The following is a 24,309-nucleotide window of genomic DNA, read 5'->3' as shown; positions in this document are numbered from 1 at the left end:
GAATCTGAACCTCTAGAATTCTGGTCTTAAGCAGAATTGTAATTGCTTTATTATGAAGAGCATACAAAATAAGAAAAAAAATTAAAAATGATATGGAGTTTCAAAACAAGATGGTAGGAAATCAGTAATGGTTGTTATCTTGCATATTGTTATCTTCAAAGCAGTTGTTCAGATTACCAGATGTCAGCATGTAAAATTGGTCAAAAAAGTTAAGTACAATTGTAATTAATATTAAAAGGATTCCTGAAGCCAGGAATTGGGGAACTTTAGGTTACTAAAGTTATAACACTGCTAATCTTATTATCTCCACCTGCTGAGTAATAGAAAGTATTAGAGCACAAATGCCAGTTTAGGGTGGAAAAATGCTGAAGAGTTTTCCTTTAAAATGAATACCTCTGTTACATGATAGACATCGATCTTTATAAACATACTGTTATTACTTAATAAAGTAAATAATCTTTCACATGCAACAAAACATTATCTAACCTATTTGAGACATTCCAATTTCTATATTTTTATAAAGAAGGAGAGGTGAAGTAGAAAGGCTAGGCTTTCTCTATGTTCTCATACACATTTCCTCCCAACAAAATCCTATAAAACCTGTAAAGCACATACTGCTATTTCTCATTTTACCTATGACCCTTACTTCCCTCATCTTACAGGGGTTTGCCCAAGGTCACATCCTCATTCAGCAGTACAATTTAGAAAGGATTATTTATTTCGTTTAATTTGGTGCAGCTCTTTGGGGCAGATCTAGACTCTAAGATTCATAAGCACTCCCCCCCAAATCTGGACCTTCTTTTCAGATGTTCTGGCATCTCCCAAACAAGGCAGAAAATGGAAAAAATTACAGTAGAGAATAGAAAACTGATTTTCTTTTTGTTTTATTTTGTTTTGTTTTGAGGGGTTGTTTGTGGCACTAAGAATTGAACCTAAGACTTTCAGCATGGTAGACAAATACTCTACCACTGATCTATGTCCCCAGCCCCTTGAAAACGAAATTTCCTTGAAAGCTAATGTGTAGGATACCACAACTCTTTGCCATTTTCCCATCTCCGTCTGGGTGGTTCCTGCTCCAGGCCTCTCCTTGGGGGACTGTGGCTGCCTCCCCCATCCTCACTGGCCAGGGTTAACTTGGGAATGAGAGGTTCTGTAAAGCCTGTCAGAGAAAGGATAATCCTGATGCCTCACTTCGTGTGAACTAGAAATCACATCTCTGGTTAGGAACAGGGGCCATATGTGGTCTTCAGACAGATTCTTCCTGATTATTTTTCCATACTCCAGAATGAATCCAACATGAGGCAACACTTTTAAAAATAGAACGCAGGCTCAACTGCATTTTACATAAAACTGACACTCTTATTTTAGAGAGAGATAGAAGTTTCAAATGCATCCTATTTTTTCATTCTATACTGTCAAAGTGGCAGCTCTACAAGGAAGTATTACAACTTAGTGTCTAGAAGCTTTTTTTTGTAAGACCACGTAACCCAATGACAGCTCTGTGCTCTTACTTCCAATCTTACTATATAGAATAGCTAAGCCTCCAAAGAGCTGCGTTATTCCTCCTCATTTTTGCAGCTGGAATGTTAAAAATTTCTAAAACCTTACAAAGTCCACTCATACAAACAGCCTGTATTAACAGCAGAAAGCTACCATCGCCCCTATATCAAATTGATAGATGAAGGATGGGGGGATCCCTCAGATCACCTAGGAAGCCAACTCCACAGTACATCTACCCTGACTCTTAGGTTAATGAACCAGAAGTACTTTAAATAATAAATTTTCAGCAGTTAACTATCGAGGCTTAAAAAGTAAACTGAATTGAGCATACACAGTGTTTCATATGTCAGGTGGTTATTATTTCCACCAAATTAATGCACAATGCCATGTTTTCTCAGCCGCCAGTGGGGCCCCATTTAGAACTTCCCACTGTGTTTACAGTCTCAGCTCCAAAACCTGGGCTTTAAGGCATATATTATGAATAGCCCTGAACAGAGGTTGAATATACTTGGCCCACGGTCGCCAAGACAATTTCTGAAGTCCTGAAACCAATAAAAGGAAACCTCATGGGAGTATTTTTTCAATAAACTTTTTGTGTAATCCAAGGAGGGAGGGTTTTCTATAATCTTGCCCAGAAATTGATGACATTTTAAGAAGAACTGAAATATTCTCTAAAAGCTAACCTAACAGTTTGTATGATATACAAAAGGTTCTGCCTTTTTTTTTTACTGTTATAGCCAAAATGTTTCATTTAACCTACCTTCAACTTACCTATATGCAGTGAGTGGACCGTGAGCAGAGTATATTTTCTTGAAGAAATATTGCACAGATATTCCCCACTGTCTGAAAGATGAAGATCGGTCAAAGTCATAGAGAAATCATTCTGGTTTTGCAGCTCTTTGTTCCAAGAGAATCTGGGTTCATTGATTACTGGAATTTGTGAGGAGCTCATATAGCAACCCAAGATGGAAGAGATTTCACTTTTCATTCTGGACCAAGTGACTATGAAGTCTTCATTTTGTAGAGAAAAATTTCTTATTCCTTGACATGAGAGCGAAACGTATTCACTTTGTCTTTTACAAAGGTCACCTAACAACAGAACAGAAAAGGAAACATCAAGGGAGATAAAATTGTCAAATGAATTTTTTAAGTTACATTTAGTAGGGAATGAATACTGCAATACTGATATCTTTGGAAATATCATTTGAAAGCAATTAAATGTCTGTACTGAAGAGTTTCATTAAAAAAAACTTTATTGGCCCTATTTTAAAGATTTCCCCACCCCCAAAATTAAAGTCTTTCAAAAATAGATAAATCTGGGCCAGCTAGGGAGGTGATATATCTTGGTATTAACATCCACATCCTGACAATAAGCACCCAGGAATGTTGCTACCTGCTACTAGACTTCTAACCTCCTGTTGACCCCATCCCAAATGCTCCTGTTCCCCAGGACTCCCCTCAGGTAACTCTACCCAGCCCTTAGTGCTTCCTTTAATTTTTATGGTCTTGACCACTTCATACCTCTCTAGGCCAATTCTCTTTCCTGCACATAGATAGTATATTTCTAACTATGGGCAGGTTATGTCTCAGTGGAGCTCTTTCAGAAGAGGGACTCTGTGGGGTATTATTAGCGAGGCTCTCTAGCTCCAGCTCCAACTTGTCATTCCTGTTCTGCGTCTCTGCAGGCTGAATTCTATGGACAGACATAGACTGTTCTCCCTGGCCCTAGACCAGTGGTGGTGAACTTACGGCACACGTGCCGCAACACGCTGTTTGTATCATTGAAAGCTCCGAAAGGTTCGCCATCCCTGCCCTAAACCTCCTGCCTCCAGTGTACCTGCAGAAGAGAGGGATCACAGCGAAATACCTAAGATGCAAATCTAGGCTCTCTCTGATGTTTCAAATCCTCCTTTGCCTCAGGATAATTTCAATTTCTTTAGAAAGGTATAGAAAATATTTCATTTGTTTTTTGCCTCTCTCTCTAGGTTTAAGTCTTGACTTTTCAAGTTTTACCCCCAATCATTTGGATTTCCATAAATCCCAGAATATTTCACTCCTTGGTGCTTTTGTGCTTTGTACCTGGAGTGCTGATATTCTCCTGGAATCTTTTACTACTACAATTCTGACTGCACGACACCTTAGGTATATATTTGATAACCACCCCCCCATTAATCACTCCCTTTGCATGTTACATTCCCAGTTCAGTCTTATCTTTACATGCTTGTATGACATGCTGTGGATCCAGAAATGCCTAAGCATCTCTGTTCTGAAGTTCACCATCTGAGCATGACAAATCTTGAAAAATATTAGAGTCTCAGTAAGACAAGAGTACTGAATTTAAGGAATCATTGTTGCTTCAGGGTACTTAATTCTAAAGGAACATGGGAATAATTATTCTCCAGAGAAAATATTTACTATTTGATGTTAAAATTTGAACCCTTTTTTATGTTTTCATTGCTGCCTGGCTGGTAGCAGGTGAGTATTTGAGTTCTTTAATCCTGGAATCATATAAACGTGGTCACAATTTCAGTATTTTGTTGGTGAACATTTTGAGAATATGAAATCCTGGAATGGGTAAGGCTAAAAGGAACAGCTAACTTCTACTTCCTCCATAAAAGAAAGAGTTACAGAAAATTTTGCCATGCTTTTAATCAGTATAAAGCCTTAGAATTGGATAAAAAGGTATCCAATTAATTTTTCTTTCCCTTGACAGTTTCTTAAAGAGAAGTTTGTGGATAGAGATTGATCAAAGTTTAGCCTTTTAAAATAATTAGAAAAGGAGGAGGATAAAAATCTGATTATGCTGTGATAAAAGTGTTGGATAAAGATTAATGGACCGATGCAATGTTAAGAGGCTAAACCACAAATAATAACAATAATTAATTCTTCAACCCGCTAAGAAACTTTTCTTTCTCCTTTGATCTCTCTAAAGGGCAATACAGGTATAAAATCCTACTTGGAGGTTGAACCGTGGAGAAATATAATAATATTCATGAATAGATTTGCTGCTTTCCATTTCACAAATATTTTTATTCAAATCATAAACAACTACCAAGTTAAGGATACTTCCACCTCAAAGAAGAAACAGTGCTGAGGACTGAAAATGATTGCCTAAGATAATGTAGCCAGTAAGAATGAACATTGCCTCAAGATGAATTGTTTTCTTCTTCTTTCTCTTTCCTGTGGATTTGCTTCCCAGGAGCCTGGCCCTCTGACACAGCGCAGAGCTCAGGAAGTCCCATGGAGCCTACCTGCTTGTGTCCACTGCCCGGTCCATGTTTGCTTCAGCAATGGATTTTTAATCACACATTCATAAGATGAATTTGATCCTGTGATATTCAGAGTACTGCTAACATAAAAAGGGCCCAAGTACCCCGTTTCTTCTGTTATGCTTCCAGGGACAAATGCAGAGTCCGCTTTCCATGTGATGTGTGGACGAGGATAAACGCTGAGCACACTGCACACCAGGAAACTGCTTGTGTTTCTCTTCTCGTACTTCATAGCAGGAGTGAGGAAGGCTAGGCAGGAGAGAGAGACACGGGGACACCGGTCACCCTTAGTTTCCTCCTGGGCCATCTGTGCAGAATATTTCTTAATGCTTATAAACTGAAAAGTTAAGATTTATGAGCAAAACTTGGTAGGTACTGAAAAGAAAACCATACAAAATAAAACTTCCATAAAGGTTTCAGATATATGTCATTATTCCAGAAAGATGAAAAAGAGCCTGCATGGATAACAATCTCTATTTCCTAGAAACTTAGCTAACAAATCTCCTGACCTTATCCCCCGAGCAAGAAAAAAATGTGGTCAAAGTCTATAAACTAGAGTTCATGGGAATCCCCGAACTCCAGACACCAACAGCCTATTTGAGTCTCTGCTTATGTATGATTCTGGAATTCTGAGTCCAGATGTCAAGCAGTTCCAAGATATCAAGCAAAGGGAGAAAGAACAAGGGTGAGTTAGAACAATCCATCAGAAAATATATCCCCAAATATAACCTATTCAGGCATACCTTGGAGACATGATATTGCAAGTTCAGGTCCACTGAATATAGCAATAAAGCAAATCTTATAATTTTTTTTCATGTCCCAGGGCATATAAAAACTATTTCATGTGATGTCTCTTTAAGTGTACAATAGCAGGTCTCAAAAACAATGCATGCACTTAATTTAGAAATACTGTTAGAAATGGCTAACAATTGTCTGAGCCATTGGCAAGCTTGTGCAGGGTCTCATCTCTACCTTGATGGGTGTTGAATGGTCAGGGTGATGGATGCTGAAGGTTGGGTTGATTGTAATTATCTCTTTTTTAATTAAGTATACTGGTATATTTTATGTATACACAATGATCACATTCATCGTAGGGAATTTGTACCTGTACATATTACTCGATGCTTCCTTTTTCCCTTTCTTCTCTGTTCAACCCCTCTTCCCCTCCTTATTTACAAAAGCTTTGCTTCCTTTTTTCTTCTTTTATTTTTTTTCTCTTCCCTTCCTTCCTTTCCCCGTCTCTCCTGCCTAGTTCTTCTTCCTATTTCAACATTCTCTTCCTATTTCACAATATGTATTATACATTTTTGTCCTTATTTACACTTTTATATTCTCACACCAGCAAAAAATTTAATACAGATATATGTGTGTCCAACTTATTTCACTTCAGAGTATGCACTCAAGATGCATCCATTTACCCAGAAATGTCTTAAGCTGATCTTTGTTTATGACGGAGTAGTACTGCATTGTATAAAAAACCATATGTTTATCCACTCATTGATTGATGGACATTTGGACTGTTTCCAAGATTTAGGTATCACAAATTATACTGCTATAAATATGAACGTGCATATATCACTGTGGTACATATTAAATGGTCAAAAACTGAAAGTTTTCACTCTAAAATCAGGAACAAGGCAAAGATGTCTGCTATCACCACTCCTGTTCAATATAGTTCTGGAGAACATTAACCAGAACAATTAAACAAGATAAAGAAATGAAAGGAATAAATACAGGAAAGGAAGAAGTTCAATTGTCATGATTTGCAGATGACATGTGCTCTACATGGGAGACCAAATAAACTCCACCAAAAGCCTTCTACATTTACTAACCAAATTCAGTCATGTAGCTGGATATAAAATCAACACTCAAAAATTAATAGCATTCCTGTACACAAACAACAAACTCATTGTAAGAGAAATTAGGGAAACACACTTTACAATAGCATTCCAAAAAGTAGAATACTTAAGAATAAATCTAACAAAGGAAGAAGGTCTATCCATTGAAAATTACAATGCTCTAAAGAAAGAGATTAAAGAGGATATCAGAAAATGGAAAGATATTCCTTGCTCTTCATTGGGAAGAACTAATGTAGTGATAATGGTCATACTCCCTAAATTGTTATACAGATTTAATGCAATTCCAATCAAAACATCAATAGTTCACCCCACAGAACTGGAAAAAACATTCTTAAACTTCATTTGGAATCAAAAGAGATCTAGAATAGCAAAGGCAAGCCTGGGCAACAAAGGCAAGGCAGCGGGCATCACAATCTCCAACTTGAAATTATATTACAAAGCTACAGTGATAAAAACAGGCAAAAAACTAGACCCAAGGATCAATGGAATAGACTAGAAGGTGCAGAAACAACTGCAAGCACACTCAGCTACCTTCTCTTTGACAAAGGGGCCAAACACCTTCACTGGAAGAATGTAGTTATTTCTTAAAATAAAACAACAGTAAAGTCTGCTGCATCAGTTAAGTCTTCCTCTCATGAAACGTTTTTCTGATGCAGTTTGATAGCATTTTACCCACAGTAGAACTTGCAAATTTGGTGTCAGTCTCCTCAAACCTTGCTGCTGCTTTATCAGCTAAGTCTCTGTAATGCTGTCCTTTGTTGTCACGCCAGTAGCATCTTCACCGGTTGATTCCATTTAAAGAAACCACTTTCCTTTCTCATGCATGAGAAGTAACTCCTCATTCATTAAAGTTTTATCATGAGATGCATCAATTGGCTCACAACTTCAGCTTCCATTAAAACTCTGGTTCCCTTCCTGTTTCCTCCAATCTGCACTTACTTCTTCCACTGAAGTCTTGAGCCCTCGATGTCATCCATAGGATGGAAACTAACTTCCTTCAAACTCCTACTAATGTTGCTATATTGGGCTCCTCTCAGAAGCACTGGAGATTGAAGCCAGCATTCCACACTGAGCTGTACCTCATCTCTTTTTGTGCTCAGTTGCCCAGGCCAGGCTCGAACTTATCACTTACCCGCCTTGGCCTCCCAAGTACCTGGAACTAAAAGCATGCTCCACTGTACCTGGCCATACGTGCAATGGCATCTAGAATGGTGACTCCTTTACAGATCTTTTCTATTTAATTTTCCCAGAGGAAATGATCATGTTAGAGGAATTGCCGTCTATGGCAGCTATAGCCTTATGATATAAATTCCTTTGATAATAAGATTTGAAAGTTTAAATTTCTCCTTGATTCATGGGCTGCCAAGTGGGTGTTGTGCTAGCAGGCATACAATGTTAATCTCGCTGGACAGCTCCCTCAGAGATCACTGGTAACTAGGCGCATTGTTGATAAGCGGTAATGTTTTCAAAGGAATCTTTTTTTAACTTTTCCTCTAAGCAGTACTACTCAATATTGAGCTTTAAATATTCAGTACACCCTATAAAGAAATGTACTGTCGTCCTGATTTGGTTATTCCATTTATAGAGCATAGGAAGAGAGCATAGGAAAAGTAGATTTAGTACAAAGTTTAAGGTCCTAGAATTTTTGGAACAGTATGTGGGCATTGACTTCAACTTTAAGTGCTCAGCTACATTAGTACCTAACAAGAGAATGTCTATCCTGTGAAGCTTTGAAGCCAGACATTAACTTCTCCTCCCAGCTGTGAAAGTCTTAAGTGGCATCTTCTTCCAATACTAGATTGTTTCACTTACACTGAAAATGTGTTAAGTGTACCACCTTCATCTTTTATCTTAGCTAGGTCTCCTAGATAACTTGCTGTAGTTTCTGCATCAGTACTTGCTTCTTCCCTCTGCACTTTTATGTCATGAAGACAGATTCTTCCCTAAACTTCATGAATAATCTGTGCTACCTTCAAAATCTTCGCGTGCAGCCTCTTCATCTCTCTCAGCCTTCATAAAACTGAAGAGAGTTAGGCTTTGCTCCAGGTGAGTCTGTAACTTAAGGGAATGTTGTAGCTAGCTTAACCTTCTATCTAGACCACCCAAACTTTCTCCATATCAACAGTAAGGCAGGTTTGCTTTCTTATCATTCATGTGTTCATTGCAATAGCACCTTTCATTTGCCTTGAGAAGTTTTTCTTTGTATTTAGTTCTTTGGCAAAAGGGTCTAGCTTTTGGGCTGTATCACTTCCTAAAGTGTTTTCTCACTAGTGACTTGTAGCTAAAGACTTATGGGAGCCATAGCACTCTTCCTTTCACTTGAACACTTGTAGCTCATTGTAGAACTATCATTTCACATAATCTTAAGATCACTGTGTCACAGGGAATGGGGAGGTCCAAGAGGGAGAGAGACATGGGACCAGCTAGTGGGTGGAGTAATCAGAAACTTATGTACTAAATTCACTGTTTTGCATGAACGGGATTTGTAGCACCTCAAAGCAATTATAAACTTCAAATATCACTTCTAATAGACCACAATAACAAATATATTAATAATGGAAAGGTTGGAAATACTGTGAAAATTACCAAATGCCAATGAAACATGAAGTGAACACATGCTGTTGAAAAAAAGGTAGCTACAGACTTCATCAACACAAGGTTGCCACAGACCTTCAATTTATAAAAAGCACATCTCTAAAATGGTACAAAATAAAGCACAATATCTTATACTATGCCTCCAATATACTTGTGTATTTGTGATCAGGAGCCCAATCATTAATGGACCACATCATCAAGAATCTAGTACTTTGAATATTAGAAATAAGCCACGAAGCTGTGTTCCAACTACTTTTTTTTTGGTACCAGGAATCAAACTCAGGACCTTATGCTTGTCAGGCAGGCACTTTGCCACTGAGCTATATCAAAATTTAACTGAATGGCTGTTTGATTCAATGTTACCATAAAATTTGGCAGCAGCTAATATAATGACTATACATAGCACAAAAATATATAGTTGCTTTAGAGATGAAGAAAGTATGTAATTAAATAATAACTTCATTTTACTATAGAAAGAAGCAATTTAAATAAAAATTTAGTATTTTTAGTTATATTGGCAGAAATTTAAGATCCATAATATTTAGTGCTGACTGAACTAAAAGAAAAATGGATATTATGATGCTTCTGGTGTCATTAACATATTAAAATCCTACTTCTGGTAATTTTATTTCATATAATTTCCTAGTGTTAAATATAACAATGAAGATACTCATCACAATACTTTTTGTAATAAAATACACTGGAAATGCATGAATAACAGTCAAGGCTATATTTATTATAGTCATGCTATGAGATAGTGTGTGTGGAAAACAAACTAGATTTGCGGGAATTGACTTATTTATTGAATGTCATCCCGAAGTCTTGTGAAATCTTACATGAACACTCACCTCCCACCTTTAGCACCACTTTCTTTGTGCTCTGTCTAGCTGCTGTTCCCACATAGCAGATGTAAATTCCTTCATCCAGAAGACTTAATCTTCTGAAATATAGAGAGGCATTCCCGTTTTGAATCTTGCTATAGAAGAGAGATGTCCTGTTTGTGAATTTAGGATCTTGGTTTTCCAAATGGTCACGGCCTTTGTAGTAACTGTGAACATTGTAGTTATCTTGATTCTTCCAGTGGATTACAACATCAGGCTCATTCTCGAATGAGCAAGGGAGAATTATATCTTCATCGTACCTTCCAACGACAATCTCGTCATTCGTACTTCTAAGGTGATTGAAGAAAACTGAAAAGGAAGTACCTAAAATCAACAGCAGAGATGTTATGAAGAGAATTAGTGATGGGTGCTTATAGAGGATTATATACAGTTATCTAAAGGAACCAGCTTAGCTGAGCAGTCTGTTCATTAACAGATCGGGCTTTCTGGTTATTGGATAAGATGCCATAAAGCTCTGTATTTGCGTTTCTTCCATTTTAACTGAGTATCTGTTGGATTCAATGCGACTGTGAGAACTGACAACAGTCCAAAGAACAGGTACTGTAGCTTGCTACCACTTAATCAGTAGTCTTCTCTCTCTCCTGATCCTGGCATGCTGAAGTACTGGAAAATATGTATATTAAAAACTCCTGTTAGTTCAATTGTAGAGCATGTTCATTTTACACCTATTATAAAAATAACTAGTTTGTCCAATTAGCTGTAGCCAAAAGGCCCCAAAAGAACGACAAACTTAGCTTGCCTGGGTCACAAAATATTTGGTTAGGAAATATATGTTGAAAAATGCTAGGTTCAGTAGTCTTTTAGAAATATCTAGATGCTAGTCTAAAGCAGGGGAGTATACGGACAGGAGAATCCCAAAAGAAGAAATAAATTTGGGACCACTCACCTGATATCCTATGAGTCAATGAAAGCAAGAGTTAAAAAAATATTCTGGGTAGAAATGTGGAATCAGATCCTCTTGATTTAAGTGCTTTTACTGTTTTACTGTCAATTTTAGAAGTTAATTTCCAAAAACAAGTGAATTCAACATGATTAAGGTTTTTGCAAGGAAAACATACCTGGTCATTTCACATCATGGAAAACAACATCTAGTTTGTTTGACCAATTCAGAAAACAGTTTAAGTAGATATTTTGTTTCTCCTTGGACTCTAAGAAATTAAAATGGGAAAGTGCCTTATTTTATATAAAAAAATGAATAGACTCCCTTGGATCTTGGCCAAGAGCATCCCGGATGGAAGAATAGGTACTTATGTTGTTCTGCTACCATCTTTTTCCTCTGCTCACTCTTTCTGGGCCCCTTCAACCCTTCCATGTCACTTCTCCCTTCCTTAGAGAGATTTGGTTTCTCCACAGAGATCTAAAAAGATGTGCATTACAATGAGAAGAATACATGGAAAGATGAGAAAGAAAGCAGTGACTATCAACCTCCCTAACTGTCTACCATACCCCTCTAATATTCCTTTGGATAATTAAAAATGCCTATCACAGGATTTAGCAAAGGTGATAATATCTTCCATTAGGTGCTAGATACCAAGTTTCCACTTAAAAAATTAAACTTGCCTTTCTTTGTGATTTTATTTCTCACAGCAGATAAGAAAATATAAAGACCCTTAATCAGAATGAACAGAAGAAAATATAGTTTCTAATCTTTGTGCAGACTTCTAGCCTGTTCCATGTTTCTCATGAACTGATCACTTAGGAAAATCCACAATGCTTTGGCTACAGAGAAATAGAGCTAGGCCTTTCTTATCTGAAATGATTGGAACTAGAAGTGTTTTGTGTTTTATACATACTCGAGGATGTGACCCAAGTCTAATCTAGGCATAAAATCACTTATGTTTCATAAGCACCTTATACAAATGGTCTGAAGGTAACTTTACACAATATTTTCAATGCTTTTGCGTTTTGATTGATCTGTCATATGAGCTCAGGTGTGGAATTTTCCACTGGGACCATCATGTTAGCACTCAAAAATTTCTGGATTTTGGAGCATTTCGGATAGTGACTGTGCTATCTGTAGCCACTTTGTATTTTATGCTCTTGTGCCTATCTCATGATACAAATAACTAACTCTTGCATTATGAAAGAAATTACCTTGAAATCCACAGAGAGACTGGAGGAGAGTGAGGAGGAAAGACAACACCACCTGTGCCTTCATGTCTTATGAAGGTCATAGTATGCTGTCAAAGTGAAGCAGAGAATTCACATTATGGATTTTAAATGAAGAAGGAACTGGAAAAGAATTATAGTGTCTGAGTCCATGAGATTAAGCTATTGTACATTCGCACAAATAATTATTCTGTAGTCATTAACATGGTATTGTAAAAATTCAATGGTATGGAAGTTCTTAACTTGTTATAGGAGCAAAATCAAACCAGTACAATTTTAAATACCACACTCCATTTTGCAGCGGAACACACATTTTTTCATATAGAACGCTAATAGGATCTATCACCAAATGTGCACTAGGATGTTAACTTGGAAGAGCAGCTTTCACATCTGGAACAGCGCCTGCCGTATGATAGGTGCATAAAAATGGCTATTGAATGAATGGATTTGACATTTACTTACCAGTGGCTCTCTGGATCCTAGTCTTTATTATTCATAAAGCATTCTACAATGGACGTATATTGCTTTTCTAGTAGAATATACCAAAAATTAATTCAAGTGCCAGTGATGTTAGCTATGGTTTTATTTATAATCACACATAAAATATTTAAAAAACTGAAACTTTGAAACATATCCATAAATACACAGCACTAGTGCAGACACTAAGGTCATGGTTTACAAAAAGCTTTCAAAAATAAGAGAGTGAGGCAGAGACAGAGGGAGAGGAAAGGAGGAGGGAGAGAGAGGAGGAGGGGAAGAGGGAGAAAACAAAGGAAGGAAGAGAAAGAGGGAGACAGAGAATAAATATGGCAAAACAGAAAAAATACAACGTAGTTACAGGTAAAATATAATGGGTTTTTTGGATGATGGGATTATAGTTAATTATTACTCTTCAAGAAATAGCTTTTTAAAAGAATACAATATAATGTGTTTGAAAAAATCCCTAAAAGAATGTTTTAAAGAAATCACTTGGCAGTTCTACTACTGAAAAAATATGTTCTAAATTCAATGTGTGATGTGAGATTGTAGAATGTTTAAAATATCCTAAAAGGTAAGACTAGACTCCTTCGTCAAAAGAAAACCTGTAGGCTAATAATTCATAGGTTTATTCTTACATTTTAAATATCAGAAGAAAATAATTAAAGGTACAATCTTAAGAGATGATCTTTTCAACAAGACTGTACTTTTTTCTTACAGATATACCTATATAAATATTGGAGATAATCAAAACAAATTAAATATAAATAGAGAAAAGTTACTGCTCACTAGCTTCCTTCCATTTAATAGCAATAGGTAAAATATTTGATAAAGTGAAAATTATTGTACAATAGTATGTTATCAAAATACTTTTTGTATCTCTTCCTGTAAATGCACTATCATATATAGTAGATGAAATGATACGTGTTACAATGATTATTTCTGAAAGAGATTACAAGTAACTGATAAACTCATTTTTCTACTCTGAAAATATGTAAACATTCAATAATACTTTTGATTTTTATGGGCCATTTAAAAAACTAAAATTTGATCTCAGCCTCTTTCCAAGCAAAACTCAAGTGAAATCCACCTTGTTCAATGTAACTTTGGGACATTCCTTGGCGCTGACCGCTTTTACACGGCTTTACGTTGCCCCTGTTCATGAGGGTGCCCGCGTTTCCTGCTTTCTCTTGCAACTGCCGTCATCCCCCTTCTCCATTTCGCTTGGCGCTGATAGTCTTGCTTCATTAGTTTGATTAGTCATGAAGGTTGCTTCATCATCCTAACACAGTTCAACCAGCCTAATACCAGAGGTATCCGCTCTTTATGTCTCTTGTCCTGCTCTTATCCAAGGCCAAACCCTTCACTGAGATCTGCATCCCACACAACATTTTTTTAAGAGTAAGAAGAATGTATTGAAAGAAAGCTTCTGTCTGAGAGGGACAGAAGGGAGCCCAGAAAGATCATTTTTGAACTCAGGAAATATGTCTCTGCAATGATACCCTCTCTCACTTTATCATCACTTTCTCTCTGCTACATCAGTCCCGTAACTACAAATTCTCCAATATTGCACATCTTAAGAAAATGAGAAAAACACTCAGATCCCCCTTTGACTCTTGATTTTTCTCTCTACCTATTCTTAGGCTCTATTATTCTAAAAACGATTTTCCCCATTCTCCTCTTTACAATCTTCGCTCGATCCATTGAAGGCTCTTATTTGCATGACATAGCAAAATCCGCCCTCACTGTCACCAAGAATCTCTTATTGCTAAAAACACTGACACCATCTGTCGTCCTCACCTCACAGGGGTGCTCAGCACACCCGGCTGCTAACTTCTGCTTTTCATTTCAGACGCTGCATTCCTCAAGTTTTCCCTTTTCACTGTGTTCTTCCTTATTCCTGGTTTGGTTCTCTCCTGCTTGCCCTGTTCACAAACATGTGATGTTCACAGTCCCACTACTTTCTTCCTACTTTCTCCCTGGATGAGTTCTTCCGTACGGCATCTATAAGCCAAGGATTCTCAAAATCCTCCAGGTCCTATTTTGAGGGCATGTGTTCTGCTGCTCATTTGGCTCGTATGGTCCTACCACACCATGAAGTTAACAAGAGCCCAAATTTCTGTTTCCTTTCCTTGTCCATTTTTCTGTGCCCCGTCCCAAACAAAGCAAGATAACGGGACCTCAGTCTTCATCAACATAAATGGGGCCACTTTTTCCAGTTCAGGCTAGAAAACTAACCTTGATTTTTCCATTCCTACATGCCCCATATCTAATCTGTTAATGTACTTTCCACTTCTTTCCCACTTCACTGTCACCACATTGCTCCAGGGCTACTGTCATCTCTTACATGGGTATCTAAAAATAGACATCTGGCTGGTAACGGTTTTCTGCTCTTGCCTCCTTAGAACCCACCATCAACACCATTGTCAAGAGCTGTATTTTTAAAACATATAAGTCATTCTATTATCCTAATTAAATCCCTGCAGTGGCTTCCCACCACACTCAGCAAGATGTAGATTTTTTAGCCCTATCCTAGCAAGCTTTACACACTCTGGTTCCTGCTCCTCCTACTTCTTCAATCTCTCCACAGCATCCCACGACATACATTCCCAAAGATTCATGAATACATGCTCTCTGATTCAAAGGTCAGCCTGAGCTGAAAATTGAGTCCTGGAAACTATTTAATTCCTGAATTTGGAATAAAATGACAAATGACAGTAACCCACTTATCATCTAAGATAAAGCCCTATGAATAAAAATATATATATACTAAACCTCTTCTACACAAAGGCTTGATTTAGCACTGTTGAAATAATTTCAGCATTCAGCTAAGTGAGGCACTTAATGAGTATTTGGCCCTATTTTTATGCCTCAGTTTTATTTTTAGACATTTATATTTTGCCCCCAAAGCAGCAGTAAGCTTCCACCTTGGATTAAAGTGAAGTTATCCAAGTTGCAATCAGCATGCTTACAAAAGGGTTCAAATGTTAGAAGCATCTTGTTCTGGTGCATTCTGGCTAGATTCCAGATGTGAGGGAGAAAGGCAAAGACAGCCAGCTCCTGTAATGAGCACAACAAGAAGAAATCCAGATGCTAAAACTAATCAGACAGAAAAGAAAATTGGGGCCATTTCTACAAGCATGAAATAAGAAGAACCAGTTATCCCTACACTCAACTTAATAGCTACAGACCACATTGACAGGAGCCATCAGGACTAACTGTGAGGATGATGACATACGTCACTTGCAGTTGAGTCAGGTTTGCACGTGCACACATCAGTAGCACTCAAGGCTAGTTCTGGCCTCGTAACTCTATCTGGCCAAGCCACAGAATAAGTCAATGCTCCTTTCTGAAAACAACGTTTCACAATACTCTCATCATCATGAACATTCTGAATTCCTTTGAGGAAAAGCAGATCCCTCAGTGCTGCAGTCTTCTTTGCATTGTTTTTAAATTCATTGTCTCTCCACAGTGTTCATGGCACTGGGCCAATTTGTGAAAGAAATGGGAACAGAAGGAAAACGCTGTAGCATCCTGGGGATTTCTCCTTACGATCCACTTAGATTTTAATAGGATTGACTTTGTTTGGACAGCAAACGAACAACATCACAATATGAGGATTACCTACTTCTCTCTATTCAAAATATCTCTTCTCTGATGTTTTACAATGAAAAGCCACCACTGAGGGATTCAAATATTGGATAGAAACATTTCATTCGAGGGGGTACTGCCTTTGTCTTAAGGTCTGTTCAATTCAGCGTCTTGTTTGTTTTCTTTTGGAAACCAGGCTAGGAGTATGTAGGGATACATTTTTGAGGGGGTACAACTGCGGGTCAGTAACAATAAAAAGATGGAGGCATTCAACCAGGAAGAATGGAAAGAAGATGCAAGACTGTAGCTGCCTTGGTGGCCGCAAACACAGAACATAAAACAGCCACTTTCTCATTCGCAGGCTCTGAGAAGCACAGCACCTCGAAACCACCAGAGGAAGAGACCCGGAGGAATTAGCTTTTAGCTTTCCCCCACTGGCCAGTTTCCCAGGGTCAAAGTGACTCCTACGTGCTTCCTCGCCGTGCACCTGGCCCCTTGGGACAGCCATTATTGGAGCCAGATGCCATTCCCCACTACACAGCATTTTAACTGTATGGCAGTCTTATTTGGGTCTGTAAATAAAGAGCAAGGGGTACCAGTCTCTGTGAGTTTCCTTGGGAAGTTATAACGGAGGACATGTTGAAACGGGCCTCGCCAGAGGATCCAGGGTCACTGATGACATTCAGAACTGTGGCAATGACACTGGGACCTGGACTCAGTCTCTCTCTGTTTCTCTGTTTGTCTCTGTCTTTGTCTGTCTGTCTGTCTGTCTGTCTCTCTCTTTCTCTTTCTCTGCCTCCCCAATCAGTTAAGGTCTCTGGAGACAACTAATGCCCAAAAACCTCTAGGGTGGTTCATAAACTGGGTCCAATAAAAATAGCTGTTTTGAAAATGTCACTTATTTAAATTTGTATGTTTTGCTCATTAGCAGACAGTTAATCACCTGCCTGGGTCCCTGCAGTGACTTTGGTCATTTAAGTTGTCATTCACTCACTGCTCAGCTACTGCTATCTGCTCGCATCCCTGCAGCTTCTTCAGAAGAACGTTCCTCAATGATGGAAGCTATAGCTGAGGAGTTACACGCCTTTACTACTGCCTGTCACAGTGGTGTCTTCAAGAAGAGAAATGGTCCACAACCCCCCAGAAAATGTGGTCTTCTGTGGTTTACAACCGCCCTGAACTCAAGCCACATCCTTGTTCAGAGTCTTTCTCTGCCTTATCTGGCTGCCTACACATCCTCACAGGTATCTCACAGTTAACGAGATCACTCTCACCCCTTGCCCACAGATCCCCATATCAGCCAGGGCCAGGGCCAGGGCCCCAGAAGTAGAGCCCAAGACAAAGCTCTTGTACAGGAAACCACATTGCACAGGAAGGTCTAGGGCCTCCTAACTCAGGCCTCCAACGACCATTTTCCAAGTCAGACTCCATCATTAAATGCTGCTTTTTACAAAAAAGTACACCATCCAGCCCTCCTTAGTATGTGTATGCTTTATGTTTATGGTTCATGCGCTACATAAAAAGGAATATATCTGGACAAGATGGGGGTTTTTTTGTTTGTTTGTTTGTTTGTTTTTAGCAAGAATGTTGGGCAACCAAAGGAAGAAAAAAGAAAAGAAAAATCAGCAGGAATAGAAATTGCCAGAGTTAACAAACCAGAGAGCAGGCCTTCTGCCAAGCACATAAAATTAGTGAGCAATTAGGCAAGATGCTACTAGGAAAAGTGTTGAGCGTGTACAGATTTAAGGCCATGTTCCACTAGAGAAAACAGGCGCCTATTCCTCTATGAAACATGTGACTAATTCCCACAGCACACCACATGTCTGTAGGGACCCAATGTGCTGTCTCTATAAACTCCTACTCGCATCAGTTCAGTGTATCATCATCATTAAGTAATTTAACAAAATACCTTGAATTAATTAGAAGGGAGGACAAGAACTAACTTGGTGATCCTACAGCAATCACGTTGAATAAGATGAATGCATTGGAATGGCTAAATGAAAGTCAGCCACAAGAAAAGAAGGTGAAAATCTATTATATTTGTCATGAAGGAGTTAATGGTGAGAGCTTGAAAGACAATTATAAAAATCCGAAGGAGTTGGACTCTTCTGTGATAATTTCAATGCAAATACTTCTGGGCACTTTCAAAGAACAAAAACTAGGAACAGGAGATACTACATTATGGATTCAGATAGCACAAAAAGATAAAATAGAAAAAAACAAAGAATGGCCCATACTCAGCACAAGACCTTGACTTCTTCCTGCCCAGAACCTTAGAGAATAGATGGATATTTACATTTCAAGCTTATAAAATTCAAAATATAATTGAGATACTTAAATTTTTTAAAAATCAGATCAACAACTGGCCCTGATGCTGTCATATGTAAGGATTTCAACTGAAGCAATGACAAGTTTAAAATAATGGAATAAACATTCACTATAATGATGTGAACCAGATTTCTATAACACAGAGAAGGATCAGCAGCACCTACAGGTCAAAGAATATGGACTGCACTGAGATAGGAAGCTTCCGTGTTGACTTAGGTTTATCATCTCAATTTGATATCATAATTCCATCCTACGCTGCTTGGAGTTGTTACCTTTAAATATGACTACTGAAAGGTAAGTGACATATCCAGTATTTCTCGTCCCCCATGATGAGATTAACCATTTAAGTTCAATCCCTGTGTCGTCTTTTCACCTCCAGAAATAAAGAATTCCTTATATCTACAATTCAATGTTTTAGAGAAAGTCATCCATAACTGAATATCAGAATCAAGGATTTAGAGTAAAGAATAAACAAAAACAATCATTACAAAGCTGAACTCCAGGTTCACACTTTACTTGGAGTTTTTATGAAACAATGCTTTATAATGGGCTACTTTTTGGAAAGTACTTATTCCTATGTACAGGTGAACTAGTGGCTCTCTGTCCTTGGAATTTAAAGATGTTGGTAACCTAAATGCCTGGTACATAAGAAAAGAGAAATTGCTGGTCCACCTCAGTGAGTCCTTTCCAAAGTAGAGAGGTTATCATGTTTGCTTCATAGCAGTGAGGTTTCTGGATAGCTCAGGATCAAGTCTGCCAAGTCATTTTTGTTCATGAAGTTTCATTGCCCCAGCTCTGTGTCCTCCTCACAAACCATTCTTAAGTTAGAGCTGGAAAATATTAAACTTCTGAGAAACAAGAGAAAATGAAACACTTCAAATTTGTTCTGACCCTTTAGGAAACAGGACTGAGTTTTTCTTTGAATGATACTCTACACTGTCACCCAGCAAGCTTAACGTTTTTCTGCCACTAAAAATAAACAATCTGACCATCACCTACAGATCATGAACTGTACAAGAGGGAGTCAGACAGCCTTTAATCCCAAAAAGCTCAGTCTAGTACTGTGACAGGTAGATGATACAAACAAATAAATCATAATGCTGCCATACAAGCGGCAATGAGGGTTCCCAGCAGGTGCTATTCGAGGGCAGAGAAAAAATGCTGAAGGTTGCTGGGCTGCAGTAAAGCTTTTTTTTGTTTTGTTTTGTTTTGTTTTTTCTGGTAACGGGAATTGAACTCATGACCTTCCACTTGCCAGGCAGGCACTGTGCCACTGAGCTAAGTCCCCAGCCCCTGTAGTAGAGTTTTGAAAAGCATCAGTTTCAGAGGACAAGGAGAAACCAGCCCATAAGGCAGAAAAGAGGAAAGCTGAGGAGGGCAGATATTCCAGACAGACAATAGAACAAAGAAGCAGCAGCAAAAGAACATAAATCTTATGTGATGATTAAACCAAGCAGACCACATGAAACAGAAAATGCAGGCAAGATATATAAGCATAGATTGCTATCACTCTTGTAAGCCACGCTAAGCAAGTAGAATGCAAATGATGAAGTAATATTAATATTTCAGAAAAATCATATCTGTGAGATTACAGTAGTTGAATACAAGAAGCCACCCAGCAGGCGTCAGCTAAGAATGCTGAGGAAACTATTTAAAAGCAAAGTTAATCATGGAAAATGGATAGAATATGAAAGAACAATGTGGCAAACAGCAGAATCATTTCCCTACTTTCTTTGTGACAGAACTCTTTCTCTGCCCCGCCTGCATAGTATATGATCTCCTCTTACTAAATGGAGAATTAAAGAAGTGTTCGGAAAATGTAAATGGAATGACCGTGACTGGTTCAGGGCTGGAGTGGGGGAGTCCTCTCTATTTGAGAAAGACAGTTTAGAGAAGTGACCATTGTGAAGCTGCAGTTGCACTGGGCTTGGGGTCAGAGACGGAAGCCGCTTAGAACATCTCAAGGTTCTTGGAAGTTGAAGATACACCAAGTAACCATGTTTACATGACTCTTGATGTTGGACCCAAGTTACAATGTGTGTATGTCCCACTTCTGATCCTGTCCCAAGGGATACAGGAAAGTGTGGCCACCTTTTTGCACTGCTTTCTTCCAAAATAAACTACTGAAATCAAACTGAAAAAAAAGCACAAAAAACTATTTGGACATTATTTTGGGGAGTGAGACACAAGGAGGTCTATTGGGAGGACTCCGTGGAAACCTGTTTTTCTTATAAATAAGATAGATGCAAGAGCAGGACTTGACTGGAAACCCCTTTTCTTTACTTTCTGCATGGTGATTTGATGCCAAGAGCTTCAACAGCCACATTATAGATGTGAGAAAACAGGTGTAAGGATTAAAGGCCAGCAGGACAAGAACGACAGAGCAGAAACATGGAAAGGATCTGATTTTGTAATGTCCTCGCTGTGTCCCTTCTTTCTACCTCTTCTGGGTTCCTTACCCTGAGCTGTCAATAAATGGATGCATTTAAACAGTTTTAAATGGGGATTTCCTGTGTCCCCCAAACAGCCTAAAGAAAAACAAAATGAAAATAATTGGTGGGAAAAATAGCTGATAAAGAGCTACTGACACAGGAAGTGAGCCCTGTTTGTATCTACATAAACAAATCACTGAAAATAATAATCTTATGTCTCACCACAACAAAATGCAGAAAGAAGCTGCATTGCCTTTTGAAGAGAGTAAAGACACATGTGCTTGGTAACAGTAGCAAAGAGACCTAATTTTGAAGCTACAGCAAACATTAGTTATGAGCCATTAGAATTTTGTAGTTAAATTTAATGTGCCTTATGTTTTCTATCGGAGGTTTTTGAACAATAAAACTGCATTCACCTTAAAATTCCTGTTTTCTTTTAGTGTCAAACTTAAAAGGAAAATACTTACTATAAAGTGAAGTATCATTTTGAAAATATAGAGGCTTCCTATTACAAAACAATAAGAGCATTTGGTTAGCTGTTTGGCTTTCCAGGACGATTGTTTCTTTGTTTTTTCAAAAAAACAGAACTACACATACATACACACAAACATAGAACTATACAAATCCCTATTTTCAAGGTGACTTAAAATTAAGCCTACAGAGCAGTAAAGCAATTTCATAGTATACAGTTGAGACTTGAATATTTGTAGAAAGAATGAATTTGACATCTCACAATTATCTGTAATTAAATACTACAAATTTGCTGAATTTGTAAAATTAAAAGTATAGCAAGGACAATATAGAAGCTTTAAATCTGTGTCTAGACACTCATATGCAGAGAATATGCACGTGGCACACCTGGCCATGTGGGCATGTCAGCCCATTGATACAAATCAAGCTGCTTATATATATACCAGGTTGGTCAAACTCTGCTCAGTTTTATTTGTTTCTAAATTTAGAAATTCTGTAGAATTTCCTGGATTTAGTAAAGGCACCATCAAATTCAGGCAGAAGGAGAAAGAAGGAGTAGGAAATCCACCAGTGGTGAGTAATGTTTCGGATAAGAGAATTTTTATAAATGAGGCAGTTTTGCCCGTGGCCCTGTATGTTCAGGCAGTGAACTCGAGACCCAGCGTGATTCACTGCCAAAGGACGATCCTGCTTCTCCTTGCATTGGCCCTGAGCCCATTACTATCAAAAGATTAGCTACTGCTTTCTTTAAAAAGCTGATTTGTCTGTCTTTCTGTCACATCCATCTTCTGCGTGTCCCTCCCCGTCTCAGTTCTGCCCACTCCTGTCTTTCCCTAGACCTTCACCCTTCTTCCAACATCTGCTCTCACAGGGCTCTTTCTTGTGCATACAGATATACTCAATAACATTCCTTGACCCTGTTGCTCCTTCTAGTGATGCTATTAATTACCAACTAGCTTTACCTTCTGAGTCTCATCTTGGCCCCTATCTATTGCCACTTCTCTCTATATACTGACTATCTGATATCTGTGGAGAGGACACTCAAGTGCAAAAGGCATATGGCAGACATGCCACAGGGCACAGAGAACTAGATGGCCTTATAAGCGAAGGAATGAGGCATACAACATCTACCATCCCATCTTCCCAGTCCAGATCAACCCTCAAATAAGGACTTTGCACGATGGGGCCTAGTAAGGTAAGTTGGAGACTCCCAGCAGTCCCCACTAATGCCATAGACACCTGAAGTATCAGCTGCTAAGGAAGCCTGCACCCTCACAAACCCTGATCTCAGGTTAGGGAGCTGCTAGGGAATCTGCACTGTTGCACTCCACTCAGAGAAATAGCTAGCCCATGTGACTTTTCCAAATGGAAAGTTGAATGAAAACACTCATGCTACACAGTGTCTTCTTGTGACTCCAACTTCCTGTGGTCCTACAAAGCACCAGGGTGACCTCACTTATTCACACATAGTACCTCAAACTGGTCAGGTGACTCTGCCCAGCCATAGCTACAAGAGGCAGCAAACTAGCTGTCCTTGAGCAGCTTGGCTTCCCAAGGCCCTGAAAAGTAGCTGAGTGACCCACCCTGAGAGGCTCAGCTTGTCTAGATTCTTTTTTTTGGGGGTCTTTTTGAGATAAAATTTTACCATGCTGTTCAGGCTGGCCTTGAACTCACTTTATAGTCTAAGCTGTCCTCAAGCTCATGGCCTCCTGAGTGCTGGGATTACAGGTCTACACCACCATGCCCAGTGTGTCTAGATTCTTTGAAATCTGCTATGAAAGAGACACTACAAATGATACCACAGAAATCAAAGGATAATTGAAGAGTATTATGAACAAATGCACAACAAAAATTGAATATTTGGATGAGATAACTTTCTGGACATGTAACCAAGCAAAATTGAGCCATAAAGACATAAAAACCCTCAACAGACCAATAACAAGTAACAACATTGAATAGGTAATAAAAAGTATCCCTAAAAAAGAAAGCACAAGGCCAAATGACTTCACTGCCGAATTTTACTAAACCTTTAAAGAAAAATAAATAATAATTCTTCTATTCCCAAAAAAATGGAAAAGGAAGGGAATTCTTCCTGAGTCATTCATTCAATGAAGCCAGCATTACCCTGATACCAAAACCAGCAAGGACAGGGTTTTAAAAAAAGAAAACTATACACCAATATCCCTCACAAACATAGATGCAAAAATTTTCAATAAGATACTAGCAATATGAATCTAATAGCACACAAAAAGATCATATACCATGACCAAGTAAGATTTAGCCTAGGGGTTTAATTGATCCAAATCAATAAATGTCATACATTGCATCAACGAGATAAAGGACAACAAAAACATGATCATCTCTATGGATATGGAAAAATTGTTCAATAAAATTCAAAATTCTGTCATGATAAAAGCCCTCAACAAATTAGATACAGAAGGAACAAAAAAATAAAGAGAAACTGGAGTCTCGTAATTTCTTGGGGACATACCTAAGGATCTAATGACTTCTCACTAGGTCCCACTCTTAAAGTTTCTATCACATCCCAATAGCATTGTACAAAACAACATAGAGATCTTTGGGGGAGACATTTAAGATCTAAACTACAGCAAAAAGCAGATTTTTAAACTAATAATGAATAGTCTGATAAGTCAAGTAAAGAAATTCATTCACAATAGCTACATTTTAGAAAACCTAGTGTTATGGTTGATACATTGTGTCAACTTGGGGAGTCTAGAGGTTTGGCTAAGTGACTCAGCAGGAAGCCAGGGTGCTT

General features: G+C 38.3%; 1 protein-coding gene across 2 annotated transcripts in view; it reads right to left on the bottom strand.

The window, feature by feature from the left end:
- Hhla2 (HERV-H LTR-associating 2) overlaps window positions 1–24,309 on the bottom strand; it is a 63,262-nt gene that overhangs the window by 5,745 nt on the left and 33,208 nt on the right. For both annotated transcript variants that reach the window (XM_013515059.1, XM_013515060.1), the window contains exons 2-5: window positions 12,220–12,305; window positions 10,072–10,428; window positions 4,752–5,018; window positions 2,272–2,589 (exon numbers count right to left, since the gene is read on the bottom strand). In XM_013515059.1, the coding sequence (XP_013370513.1) occupies window positions 2,272–2,589; window positions 4,752–5,018; window positions 10,072–10,428; window positions 12,220–12,283 (1,006 nt within the window). In that variant the 5' untranslated portion in view covers window positions 12,284–12,305. The remainder of the gene's footprint in view (window positions 1–2,271; window positions 2,590–4,751; window positions 5,019–10,071; window positions 10,429–12,219; window positions 12,306–24,309) is intronic.

This window comes from Chinchilla lanigera, unplaced genomic scaffold (genome assembly GCF_000276665.1).
Source record: "Chinchilla lanigera isolate Chin_1 unplaced genomic scaffold, ChiLan1.0 scaffold00026, whole genome shotgun sequence".
NCBI classification, from domain to species: Eukaryota; Metazoa; Chordata; class Mammalia; order Rodentia; family Chinchillidae; genus Chinchilla; species Chinchilla lanigera.
Note: the sequence above shows the minus strand (reverse complement) of the source record. Positions and strands in the feature narration are given on the sequence as shown.